This window comes from Mauremys mutica, chromosome 1, assembly GCF_020497125.1.
Source record: "Mauremys mutica isolate MM-2020 ecotype Southern chromosome 1, ASM2049712v1, whole genome shotgun sequence".
NCBI classification, from domain to species: Eukaryota; Metazoa; Chordata; order Testudines; family Geoemydidae; genus Mauremys; species Mauremys mutica.
In genome coordinates, this window is record NC_059072.1 from 205,732,358 (window position 1) to 205,746,275 (window position 13,918).

Below are 13,918 nucleotides of genomic sequence, written 5' to 3' on the forward strand. Positions count from 1 at the left end.
CGTACAAATTCCTAAATGGGCATTATTTCTGAAAAAGTTAGAAATCAACCACGATAGGAAAATGAAAGATCATCGTAGATATGACAAGGAGGAATTAAAAATTGCATTGATGAGGCATAGCTCCATGAATAGATATGGTAAATGACCAGTTTTCACAAATTTTGTACTACCAGTAGCTCAGTAATCACATTTACACTGCTACCTTTATTTTATCTCTTTTCTCCCCTCAGAACTTGTCCGAAAATCTTTTACAGAAGTTGCCAAAGATCATTTTGAGGATTTTCACAATCTTAACAGAGCTGCTAAGGTGAGACACCACATGCTGTCCAGAAAACATCAAAAATTATTGAAGATCTGGAAAACGTGACCTATGAGGAAAGACTGATTAAAATTGAGTTTGTTTAGTTTGGAGATGAGAAGACTGAGGGAGGACATCATAAGTTTTAAAGTACAGAAAAGGTTGTTATAAGGGCAAAGATGAAAAATTGTTCTCCTTTTCTCTGAGGATAGGACAAGAAGCAATGGGCTTAAATTGCAGCAAGGTGGGGTTAGATTGGACATTAGCAAAAACTTCCTAACTGTCAAGGTAAGCTCTGGAAAAAAATTGTTGAGGGAAGTTGTGGAATCTCAGTCATCTGAGGTTTTTAGAACAGGTTACACAAACAACTCTCAGGAATGGGCTCGTTATTATGTAGTCCTGGCTTGAGTGCAGGGGACTGGACTAGATGACCTCTCGAGATCCCTTCCAGTCTGACACTGCTATGATTTTATGTAACCAGGTATAAGACCAGCAATACTGAATGACATAATGAATTGTATATAGAACTACATGTTACTCCTTATCAGTCAGTTATTTGATTGTTGTACCTTTAAGCAACTTGTGGAGATTCCTGCAGACATATCACCTTTATGAATATGTTGAGGCTGAATACAGCATCGGCAGTCGCTACATGCTGTATCAGAATATATTGAAAGATCCCATCAATATTACCCCTGCCCTGCAAACTCATCCCTCGAGGGGTTTCTCACATAGTTGGCAGCACAAACACTCCTCTGTTGTTCGTACTCAGAGAACTCAAGCGGCAGGCTTTTGGCTGTTCCTGTCCACAAGTGTAATGGAGACACAGAGCAATGCGGCCTCTCCTGCCCGCTGACACAGAACCAGAATCTGGCTCTTACCGTGTGCTCGTGAGAAGCTGTGACACCATGTCACCTGTCACATGGGGCTGGTCCTGTACTCACCTGTACACCGGTTGCTTACTAGATTTTGATAGTTTTCTCCCCCCCCCCCCCACCTACCTTCACAGGACAAAATTGAAGACATTAGAGACAAACAAGCAGAGGAAGCTGAAACAATGATCCGAGTCCAGTTTAAAATGGAGCAGCTTGTATACTGCCAGGACAATGTTTACAGCCAAGACTTAAAAGTTATCAGGGAAGAAACACCAAAGGAAGCAGCCAATGGTCTGAACCCGGCTGCCTTGAGTTTCAATTTTGGCACTGTTCCAACCCAGAACCACTCTGCCGTTATGGAAATGGGTTATCACCTGGCAGCATACTTCAGTGTGAGTTTATGGATTCCTACCACAGTTTTTATTCCATTCCAAATCCTTCAGCATGTACTAATCCCGTTCCCTTTGCAGTCAATAGGAGTTTTTAATTTAAGAAAACTCTGGTACCATTTATAAGGCATATAATTCCCCCCTCCCCGCTGTCCATGGATAACATCTCTTTGCATTAACTGGAATTTTGAACAGCCGATGTAAAATGTCTATGGGCAAATTCGGAAGTGATGTGAAAGGCATGTACAGTATCAATGTACAGAATCATTATGTAGGGATAGTTACAGGCTGAGTGTGTAGCGTCTGCCTTTTGATTGCTTTTCCTGCTATAAGTCTACCTCAGTTTTCAAATTACACCAACTTTCATCAACTTAATGACAAAATGTATGCCACCTCTGATTTTAGCCCTACATCAACTCAGAGATTAAGGGCCTGATCTTTAGGTGAGTTATAGTCTGGTCTGTAGTGTTGCACTACCGGCAAAATTCAAGTGCAGTGGCACAAAATGGATGCATGTGTAGATACAAATCAGTGCATTCATAATACTAGAGGCAGCTATTGAACCATCAGGCCTCTGTTCTCTCTCTGAGAACAAAATGGAAACTACATGTCGCTCCTGTAAGTAGAAGTGGTTATTTTAGCCATAGATGTTATGAGGTAGGGTGAAAAGGCAAAAGCGAACTTGCTTTTACATCATCTCTCACATACTTAAAGTGCTTCACTTGGCAATAGGTTAAATAACACTAGCGCAGTGAATCTGCAGCAAACAGCCATTAGACACTCAGTATAGGGTTGGGAGGTGCTGACTGCGCCGCTAAAAGGCCGATCGGCAGTGCAGTGGGGCTAAGGCAGACTCCCTGCCTGACTTGGCTCCACGTGCCTCCTGGAAGACAGCAGCACGTCCCCCGCTCCGGCACCTAGGCCTAGGGGCAGCCAGGGGACTCTGTGCGCTGCCTCCATCCCAAGTGCTAGCTCCGCAGCTCCCATTGGCTGAGAACCGCAGCCAGTGGGGACGGCGCCTGCAGATGGAGCAGAGCCGCCTGGCCACGCTTTGGCGTAGGAGCCAGACGGGCACATGCTGCTGCTTCCTGGAGCTTTTGAGGTAAGCACTGCCCGGAGCCTACCCCCCCACACCCCATGCCCCCTGCCCTCTGCCCCAGCTCTGATCCTCCTCCCACCCTCTTAACCTCTCGATCCCAGCCCAGAGTACCCTCCTGGCACCCCAAGCCCTGCATCCCCAGGCCCAACCTAGAGGCCCACACCTCCAGCTGGAGGCCTCATCCCCCACTCCAACCCCCTGCTGCAACCCAGAGCCCCCTCCCTCACTCACTTCCACATCCCAACCCACTGCCTCAGCCCAGAGCCCCCTCCCCCTCTCCTTCATCCCAACCCCGAGTCAGCCCGGTGAAAATGAACGAGTGAGGGTGAGGAGAGCGAGTGACACAGGGAGGGGGATGGAGTGAGTGGGGGTGGGGCTTTGGAGGAGGGGCAGGGGCGGGGCAAAGATATTCGGTTTTGTGTGAGTAAAAAGTTGGCAACCCTAACTAAGCTACATTTTCAAGAGACACTATGCAGTTAAATACCATCAATTTTCCATGAGAATTAGGCTCCTAGGTTTGTCACTTCTGCTAATGGGATTTAAGCATCTAAGTATTCTTGAAAAATTTTACCCTCAGCTTAATGATGTGAAAGGAGAAATGTTGGGCAATAGACTGAGATTTCTCACAAAAGTGTCCTTCATTTAAGTTCCTTCTGCTAGTCAATCATCTTGAATAGCTTGTGTGAATAATAAATTGCTGCTTCTGTTGCACTCTGATTTGTTAGTTAGATTAAGAGGGAACTAGCTCAGGAAAATGCAATGAGCTTTCATGGTTCTAAATAAGTGATCAAATCCCCACAATGACATCCTTTAAGGCTAGGGCATAGCACTAAGGCAGCCCTGTACTTCACAGGACTAGTACAAATAAGTTCTGAATACTGGGAGTTGACTTTGGCACAAGCAGTCAAATGGGCACAACCCAGACAGGTTGATAACGTTAAAGGGGTTCAAGCTAGAATCCTAAGATGTGACGTTTGTGATAGGTTTTGTCCTACAATAATTACTTAATGTACTATAAGCCATTTCATTACTACCCCCAGCAGTTTGTGGAAGCAGGTCAGCCACACGCTATGGCTTCTGTGGAAGGAGTTTTCTTTACAACAGTACAGTAACTCCTTGCTTAATGGTGTAGTTATGTTCCTGAAAAATGCAACTCTAAGCAAAATAATGTTAAGCAAATCTAATGTCCCCATACAAATTAATGTAAATGGGGGGGGGGGTTAGGTTCCAGAAATATATACACACGCACACACACAAAAACAAACTTTAAACAATTTAATATTATAAACAGCAATGATGATTGTGAAGCTTGGTTGAGGTGGTGGTGTCAGAGGGTGGGATATTTCTCAGGGAATGCCTTACTGCTAAATGATGAACTAGCAATCGTCTGAGCCCTCAAGGGTTAACACATTGTTAATACAGCCTCACACTCTAAGTACATTGCCTTTTTAAATAGATCAGCAAGCTGAGACAGCAGCTGCTGCCAGCAAGCTCTCTCCATCCTGAGTCTTGTCATGTCCCCACCCCGCTCTGTGGAGATGGGGGGGGGTAGGAGGACACCCTGACATTACCACCCCTCTTTCCCCACTCTGCACAGGGCTAATGGTCCACACTGACTCCAAGCCCCTACCAAGCTCCAATGTGCTGCTCTTTCTGCAAGCAGTGGATGAAGCAGGCTGCTGCCAAATAATATTATAAGGGAGCACTGCGCAACTTTAAACGAGCATGTTCTCTAATTGATCAGCAACATAACAACGTTAACCGGGACAACCTTGAGTGAGGAGTTACTTTAACTGTTGTTTACTGGATGGTCCTCTGCTGACAAATGTCAGCATTAATTAGGTTATACAGGTAGTCAGCAATGACTGGTCTGCCTTGTGGTTATGCCCCTGAGAATACTTATGGTTGAAATTAGCAGTGCGTCTCATTCATGTTTTCAAATGGGATTAAAGAGGAAAAGTTGCATCTCAGCTGTCTGAACCATTTACAGACTAATTCATGAAGATGCTGCAACAATCACTTGACACAGAATGTTGTAGCTTCTTACTGACTTTCACTAGAGAGCTCTTCCCATGTCCTCTCTTTGATAGTAATGTTTTATAACCATCTTCTGTTTTCAGAGTGCAGGTAAACGTCTCTCCAGCCAAATTCCTCTGATCATGCAGTTCTACATCCTTCAGGACTTTGGAGATAAATTACAGAATTCAATGCTGCAACTTTTACAAGAAAAAGAAAAATTGAGCTTCTTTCTTCAGGAACGGAAAGATGCTGCTGATCAAAGGCATTTTCTGAGTGGACGAATTCATCGTCTCACACAAGCTCGCCTTCGCTTAATAAAATCTGTGCTGTAGCCTCTCCGCTTTAAACAGTCTGTTTCAAATGTCAGTTCTTGGTACTGGACAGATCTATAATCAGAGCTTTGTATAACCCTTTAGAAATTGTGCATCTGTCTACAGTAGTTAATTAAGTTTTTAAGGCCAAGTCAGAGATTAGCTAAATCACATAATTGCTTTAACCTCATCAGTTATGTGTCTCTCTCATGTTCACCTGTGAACCATTTTATTTTGTTTTAGTTTAATGTATAGCATTAAGACCTTCTTATGCTTCCCCGTAATTATGTTGCTACTGCAAAACATTCTGAATGTGTTCATTTTAACAAGCGAGGACACAAGCTCTCCGCTACAGAACATGCATCCTACAGTAGGCAAATGAATTAATCTATTTTACACTTTTGATTCAGTCTCTCACTGCAAGTATATTTTAAATGTGTGCTTTCCTTCTTACCTTTTTTTTGTGCTTTATTTCAGCCATGGAAACTAGTTAGTCTATTTTGACATTTTGGTAGTATGGTACATATTAAAAGAAACAAAGGTAAATATCACTTTGCAAGTGTAGTGTGAGGATATAAAGTTGTTAGATCCTGGACTGAGATCCTCTGTATGTCATCTGATGTCCTAGCCCAATCACTGGCAAAGAACCTAATCTTAATGTAGCTCAACAAATCATGAGTTGAGACCAAGTTGTTTCTGTGAGTGTGTACTGTAATTATGCTTCTATGAAATTCTATTAAAACTTCTTATATTGTTCTTGTAAAGTGACTGAGGTTGATCCCATCAGACGGTTGAATGGCCTACCCAAAGGGGTGGTAGAGAAGCATACATAGCTCATGTTGACCTGTGTTTGTTAGACACGATGGAAGAGCTGAGGGGCAAATGGGCATAGACTGAGCTTTCTTTAGTGTGGAAGTTTTCTTGGCCCCACTCAGCTCCAGAAACTGAAGTCTCTATTTATAAAAAGAGCTACATTACGCTGCTGCTATTCCGTCAACAGTAACGTGAGCTTATGGTCTTAAAAGAAAAAAAGCCCTGAAAGTAACACTTTTGGACACACACAAGTTTTCTTTGATTAAACTTCAAGTTATCCTTCGTATGCATTCAGTAGTGAACTTGGTGAATACTTTTATTTCAAGTATCATTGGAACACAGCATGTGCCTGTTACAACTAAAGATAGGTCCAGTACTGACTCAAATCCAACCTTCTATCCATCCAAGTAGCAAAATAGATACTTCCCCTCAGCCCTTACTGCCTTTAAGATGAGCTTCCTTGCCACTAAGGCCTGGTCTACACTAGGAGTTTATGTCGAATTTAGCAGCGTTAATTCGATTTAACCGTGCACCCGTCCACACCAGGAAGCTAATTAGTTCGACCTAGAGGGCTCTTTAGTTCGAATTCGGTACTCCACCCCGACGAGGGGAGTAGCGCTAAATTCGACATGGCTATGTCGAGTTAGCCTATGTGTGGACGGAAATCGACCTTAGTAGCTCTGGGAGCTATCCCACAGTGCACCACTGTGTTGACGCTCTGGACAGCAGTCCGAGCTCAGATGTTCTGATCAGCCATACAGGAAAAGCTCCGGGAAAATTTGAATTCCTTTTCCTGTCTGGCCATTTTGAATCTCAGTTCCTGGTTGGACATCGGGGCGAGCTCAGCAGCACCGGCAGCGATGCAGAGCTCTCCAGCAGAGGGGTCCATGCAATCTCAGAGTATAAAGAGGGCCCCAGCATAGACTGACCGGGAAGTCTTGGATCTGATCGCTGTGTGGGGCGATGAGTCTGTGCTTTCGGAGCTGCGCTCCAAAAAACGGAATGCAAAGACCTACAAGAAGATCTCCAAAGCCATGGCACTCAGAGGATACAGCCGGGATGCAACGCAGTGCCGCGTGAAAATCAAGGACCTGAGACAAGGCTACCAAAAAATCAAAGCGGCAAACGGACGCTCCGGAGCCCAGCCCCAGACATGCCGCTTCTACGAGGCACTGCATGCCATTCTCGGTGGGTCTGCCACCACTGCCCCACCAGTGACCGTGGACTCTGAGGATGGGATAGTGTCGAGGGGCAGTTTCTCGGCGATGTTCGCGGATGGGGAAGATGAGGAAGGGTTTGTGGAGGACGAGGCAGGCGACAGCGCTTACAATACTGATTTCCCCGACAGCCAGGATCTCTTCATCACCCTCACAGAGATCCCCTATCAACCCTCCCCGGCCGTTAACCCGGACTCTGAATCAGGGGAAGGATCAGTCGGTAAGTGCTATAAACATGTAAACATTTATTTTTTTAAAATCAGGAATCAAAACTATATGAAAAGAAGGTCAATACATATAGCGATCGAATAGAAATCCTCCTGGGACACTTCCACGAAGCTCTCGTACAGGTACTCGAACAGCCGATGGAGGAGGTTCCTGGGGAGAGGTGCTTTATTTTTAAACGTCTGTTGGAAGGGGGGAAACCTGGTGAACGGGGTATGTAACCGCTGAAAAAAGTCAATAGTAACTGAAACAGGGGCAGGTTCAGCTTCTCTGTAAAGAGACTGGACAGTCATAGGTTACCCTGCTCTGAGGAACCTAGCTTTCAAAGCCTCCCGGATGCACAGCGCTTCCCGCTGGGCTCTTCTAATCGCACGGGTGTCTGGCTGAGCGTAATCAGCAGCCAGGCGATTTGCCTCAACCTCCCATCCCGCCATAAAGGTCTCCCCCTTGCTCTCACAGAGATTGTGGAGCACACAGCAAGCTGCAATAACAATGGGGATATTGGTTTCGCTGAGATCCGAGCGAGTCAGTAAGCTCCTCCATCTCCCCTTGAGACGTCCGAAAGCACACTCCACCACCATTCTGCACTTGCTCAGCCGGTAGTTGAAGAGCTCCTTGTCACTGTCCAGGGCGCCTGTATAGGGCTTCATGAGCCAGGGCATTAGCGGGTAGGCTGGGTCCCCGAGGATCACTGTAGGCATCTCCACATCCCCAACACTTATTTTGTGGTCCGGGAAGAAACTACTTTCCTGCAGGTGTCTAAACAGACAAGAGTTCCTGAAAACACGCGCGTCATGAACCTTGCCCGGCCACCCGACGTAGATGTTGGTAAAACGTCCCCTATGGTCCACCAGTGCTTGCAGCACCATTGAAAAGTAGCCCTTTCGGTTAATATACTGGCTGGCCTGGTGGGCCGGTCCCAGGATAGGGATGAGAGTACCATCTATAGCCCCACCGCAGTTTGGGAATCCCATCGCGGCGAAGCCATCTATGACGACCTGGACGTTTCCCAGGGTCACTACCTTTGAGAGCAGTAGGTCAACGATTGCATGGGCTACTTGCATCACAGCAACCCCCACGGTAGATTTGCCCACGCCAAAGTGGTTCGCTACTGACCGGTAGCTGTCTGGCGTTGCAAGTTTCCAGAGGGCTATGGCCACTCGCTTCTGCACACTCAGGGCTGCTCGCATCCGGGTGTCCTGGCGCTTCAGGGCAGGGGCCAGCAAGTCACACAGTTCAAGGAAAGTGCCCTTACGCATCCTGAAGTTTCGCAGCCACTGTGATTCATCCCAGACCTGCAGCACTATGCGGTCCCACCAGTCCGTGCTTGTTTCCCGGGCCCAGAATCGCCGTCCCACAGCATGAACGTGACCCATTGCCACCATGATCTCCGCGGCGCGGGGTCCCGTGCTTTGTGAGAGGTCTGCGCCACTCTGTGACTTCCTGTCCTCACCGCGCTGCCGGAGCCTCCTCGCCCGATTTCTCAGCAGCTGACTGTGGAAGAGGTGGACGATAAGGTGCGAGGAGTTGACAACGGCCATAAGTGCAGCGATGATCGCAGTGGGCTCCATGCTCGCAGTGCTGTGGCGTCCGCGCTGTCACTGACCAGAAAAGTGCGTAAACAGATTTCCCGCCGGCGCTTTCAGGGAGAGAGGGCGGGAGTGACGGTTGAATGACGACAGTTACCCAAAACCACCCTCGACACATTTTTCCCCCAGCAGGCATTGGGAGCTCTACCCAGCATTCCAATGGGAAGCGGGGACTGCGGGAACTGTGGGATAGCTGCCCACAATGCACTGCTTCCAATGTCGACGCTTGCCCCGTTAGTGTGGACTCACAAAGTCGAATTAGTGTCCTTAGTGTGGATACACAAATTCGACTTCATAAGGTCGAATCCACAAATTCGACCTAAGTTAAATCGAACTACTCTTGTAGTGTAGACATACCCTAAGAATCACTAAAATTGTCCTTCCCACCAATGTTATTTAGCAGTGGGGGGTAGTCAGCACTTCTAAAAGTCAAGCCAAGTAACCTGTTTAAAGGACTACGAGGAAGCTTGCTGAAAGGTTGGAGAAAAAACCAGCTCCCTTAGGTGTCCCATCTTGTGCTTAAATCAGAAGAGTATCCTTCATCTCTGAGGCTCTCAAGGTGCTTTATAGACTTTCAGTCAAAACAAAAAGCTTGAGGGAGGTAGAAATGCTGTAATAAATTACTGCAAGGAGAAATGATTTGTAAAAGATTTATTAGCTGTACCACTTATGTGCAAGACAACTGCATTTGTTTTCTTAAGAAATTTTGTCTTGTTCTGGTATACATTGCTATTTTTTAAAAAAGTCATTCCCCTGAAGAGATTTGTCATTCCAATAGAAAGTGATTCATTATGGCTTGTGTGTGCCCCTGAACATTCTAGCCTTTACAACCATTTTTAAAATATTATTTAAGTGGCACTCTGATATTTAACAGATTGTGGTTCCAAAACTGAAGTGGAAATTTCTCCAACTCAAAGCTTTGGGAATTAAAGTACCATTAAGTAACAGCAAACTTGGTCATTTCACTCCATTGGAGAGCACATAAAGCAGGAGAAGAGACATACTGAGTCTCATTACTTTTGGTCAATTTGTCAGCGCCATACCGGTGTCTTTTTGTACACCTCTAAAACTATAACATTTTATTTTTCCTCTCCTAGAACATTAAAATCATCAGACTTATGTGAATGGTTAGTGGCTTTGTGTTTTGTTTTTAAAAAAAAAGCTTAAGTGGTTGGTCTCCTGCTAAAATAGCTACAGGGACAGGTACAGAGAACTTCCTATGGAATTAAAAGCCAGATTACTTTAAAACTGAGGTAGTCACGTGTTTGGTGGAAATGGGGTTTTTTGCATCTCTGATTTCCACACTTTCCCAGCCTTCCATACCTACACTTTGATCACAGAGAATGACTACATGGAAGGCAGCCACACAGCAAAAGCTTTGTTCTTTGCATTTCAGAGGGAAGAGTTCTCAGAATCAGTTAGCAGCTCCCAGCTCATAAAACTGAGCATGCTACTGGTACACCGTGTCCTGCTACAAGCCAGAAGAGCCGTTCTCAGCAGCCTCTCTGTGCTGTCTAGCTTTAGAACAGTAGTTACTGTATTTCTCCTGCAGGCTAGATGTGGGACCCAGGAAAGGTAACCGTGAAGAACAATGGCACATTTCAATTACTGAGCTAAATGCTGATCCTATTTATGTTGGGGTAAATCCAAAGAGATCACCTTGGCTGTTACCGCACCTGTAAAGATCCTGAGGATTTTTAATCACCTGAATATATGCCAAGACATCTCTCCCTGCCTCTACTCTCCAATGTGCAAAACAGCTTCCCTTTACCTATAATGCCCTGACTGTCATGCACCATGTGTTTTCCTCTTTAAGTCACCAGCTAGGACCCCAGAGACTCATATTTACACCACTACTTACATTTAAATTAAATGATGCCAGTAAAGCAAGTGTCAAACCACCCTGCTTGTAATTGAAACAGTGATTATTTCAATTACAAATGTGATTATAGAAAACCCTATAAACTTGGAAGCTACAAAACTAAAGGGACATGTCAGTTACCAGTGGACAGCAATTTTGTGCCACCAGGCACCATAATGAGAAAGGTGCTTGTCAGTCTTCTACTTCATTAAATAGATCAGTCACTGCAGCCAGCACAGAACTGAGTGTGCAAAACTTCAGGTTGTTTGCAAGTACTAAAAAAATTGTAAGGATCTAGAAATTCTTTTTAAAAGTACATAGTAAGATAGCCAAGAAAGCCATAACTCCATTTAGGATTGTTCTTGAAAGTGATTCAGCAAGAACAGCAGATACCATGATCATCTATTTGCCTGTTTAAAAAAAAAGAAAAAAAAATGGTGAGTATCATATCTCTCAGTTTTCTCAATTACTTGATATGATAGAGCCAGCTAATGGTTCTCAAGGTCATTAAAAACATGATGTTACTTTTCATAATATGAATAATGGGGATTTGGAATAATAAATAGTGGGGGTTCTCTAACTCAAAGTCTTTGAATCATGATTTGAGGACTTCAGTTACTCAGCCAGAGGTTAGGGGTCTATTACAGGGGTGGGTCAGTGAGGTTCTATGGCCTGCAACGTGCAGGAGGTCAAACTAGATGATCACAATGGTCCCTTCTGGCCTTAAAAGTTTAAACTCTATAAGCCTGTATAAAATGTTGAAGAAAGAGCATGAATATATATATTTTACCTGCATATTTCTGTAAATCCAGTCGGTGAACACAGTCATATTTCCATAAACTCCAGGTCTTCTGCGATTGGCACAGCCAGTTCCCCAGCTTGTGTCACCAACTAGCCACCACACCGAGTTTTTCTCAGTTACTAACGGACCTCCACTGTCACCCTGGGCAAAAACACGAGCCCCACAAGCATGCTATTAGTGACCTTGCCCATTGGAAAGAGCTGATAAATACAGATTCAAACACTGTAGCCAAGTCTCAGAGGGAACAATTAAAAAAAAAACCCACTGAGCATTGCTTCCACACTGCATCTAAAACAGAGGTTCCCAAACTTTTTTGCTGCAATCCCCTGTGGAGATTCGTGTCCAAGCATGCCCTCCTCTTTCTAAGAAACAGTATTCCATGGACACCTAGGGTCCAGGACCCCACCCCACTGCTCCCCTGCCCACAAGCCTCCCCTGCCCAGGACACATTTCAGACAGACAGCCTCAGCAGGACACAGCCAGCCATGCTGTGCGCTCTCCTTGTGTCCCTGCCAGAATCACTAACAAGCTGCAGGCTCCTCAGGCCTTAGCGTGATCCCCAGCACACATGTGCAAGAGACTATGTGGGCAGAGAGGAACTACCACCCAAGGAGAGGCCAGAGAGCTGCGATCACCCACCCCACCCCCCCTGCATGGGGAGAGGCCATGCTCTCTCAGTCCATCCCTCCCTCCTCCTTGTTATTTCAGCCTGGCAGCAGGAGATGAGCAGGAGGCTCAGCTATTGGAAGAAATTCTTATTTTATCAATGATGTTTTGAAGAAACAGGACAATTCTTAACCAGCCAGGTCCTTGCCTCCCCGATAACCCTGTTGTGCCCCATCCCCAACACTGGGAGGCCACACCCTAGTTTAAAAAGCAAATGATCTAAAACAAGTGCTACCTCAGTTACAGTACTACAGTTAGCTTACCCACCAAAAATGCAAGAATTCATATATTGTTGGATGCATATTAAGGGTGGGAGAGACTGGTTCTCTTTTCTCAAAAGCATGAGAAAAGTGTTGCTAAATTTGTGAAAAGTCACTCATTTTCAGTGCTCCCAAGAAATTGTTAGAGATTTGCATTTGAAAATGAGGGGCTAGCACTTTGCACAAATTTAGCAACATGTCGATACTGGCATCGAGGACTGAGGAACTGGGATGGGAGAATCCAACTATCAGCGCTACCTCTAGCAGTTCTCTCAGCATGATGAAAACTGGAAGCCCGACTGCAATGCTCCAAAGACAGTCACTTGTCTATTTAACTAGACCTGTCATAGTCACTAGCATTTTAAATACCCGCTCCAGCAAGTGTTAGAATAATCAAAAAATTAATCTTTAAGAGCTAAAATAAACACAGATTATTACCTGGCAGGAATCCTTTCCTCCGTTCAGATACCCAGCACATATCATGGTAGGCAAAACTAAGCCATTATAGTATTCAGCAGAATTACATATAGAACGTTCTATTAAATGCACCATTACGGCATTCAAGACATTTGAAGTTTTACCTAAAGTTGAAACACACGCACACACAAAAATGAAGTTAGAACAGTCAGATTGTCATGTGTAGAAGTTACAAATCCCTAAATTTGCTTTCAGTGGTGCACAAGATCAAAAACCAGTCAGTGATGCTTTGGCATAAACACTGACATTTGATTAAAAAAAGAACACAGATATTAAAAACCACTTTGAAGATGATGATGATACATTAGCCTGAACAACATAAGAATGGCCATCCTGGGTCAGACCAAGGGTCCATCCAGCCCAGCATCCTGTCTGCCGATAGTGCCCCAGAGGGAGTGAACCTGACAGGCAGTGATCAAGTTAGCGAACACTATGAGTTAGGGTGCCCTGCACCTTACAGGAGGTACTTGGCACTTTCCCTAATCAGGCTCCACCCTCCTCCTTGGCCTGAAAAAGCTCTCCTTTTCCCACTCACTCACTGCAGCTTTACTCATACCACTGCAACTCTGTCCTCTTGTCCCAAGGAAATTATCCACTCTATGAGGGTGTTGTAGCGTTTATATTCTCTACACTCCCAGACAAAAATCCACACCCCCTCATGAGGCACTGCTGTAGAATGCACCCCACTACACTCTGCCACATGAGTGGGGCACGTGGTCACTACTGGGTTTCAAGCCCCTGCTAGCAGAGATACAGAAGACTGTCCTATTGTTAGACTGCCAGGATGATCCTAATTTCTCTTCTTTTTCCTGCGCTAATATTTCTAACCCCATACTTAGCTGAGCTGCTTCGCAGAATGCTGTGGAGAGACACGTTACAAGTTTCTTGATAATACCAGACATTTTGCCTCAGAAAGAAGAAATCAATACAGAGTGAGTGACAGCAAGTTGGCAGGGATCTTTCAAATTGTCTCCTAGCCCACGAAAGTTACAGGCAGACTGCAAATGATGAGCATTT

At 45.1% G+C, this 13,918-nt stretch overlaps 2 protein-coding genes across 10 annotated transcripts in view; one reads left to right on the top strand and one right to left on the bottom strand.

Annotated features, from left to right (window-relative positions):
* Positions 1-6,266, top strand: part of LOC123362168 (interferon-induced GTP-binding protein Mx1-like) — a 36,129-nt gene extending 29,863 nt beyond the window's left edge. For all 3 annotated transcript variants that reach the window (XM_045002523.1, XM_045002521.1, XM_045002522.1), the window contains 3 exons: positions 231-307; positions 1,308-1,565; positions 4,782-6,266. In XM_045002523.1, the coding sequence (XP_044858458.1) occupies positions 231-307; positions 1,308-1,565; positions 4,782-5,012 (566 nt within the window). In that variant the 3' untranslated portion in view covers positions 5,013-6,266. The remainder of the gene's footprint in view (positions 1-230; positions 308-1,307; positions 1,566-4,781) is intronic.
* Positions 6,267-9,574: 3,308 nt separating this feature from the next.
* TMPRSS2 (transmembrane serine protease 2) overlaps positions 9,575-13,918 on the bottom strand; it is a 41,025-nt gene continuing 36,681 nt past the window's right edge. For all 7 annotated transcript variants that reach the window (XM_045002526.1, XM_045002525.1, XM_045002527.1 and 4 more), the window contains exons 13-15: positions 12,863-13,005; positions 11,487-11,639; positions 9,575-11,106 (exon numbers count right to left, since the gene is read on the bottom strand). In XM_045002526.1, the coding sequence (XP_044858461.1) occupies positions 11,095-11,106; positions 11,487-11,639; positions 12,863-13,005 (308 nt within the window). In that variant the 3' untranslated portion in view covers positions 9,575-11,094. The remainder of the gene's footprint in view (positions 11,107-11,486; positions 11,640-12,862; positions 13,006-13,918) is intronic.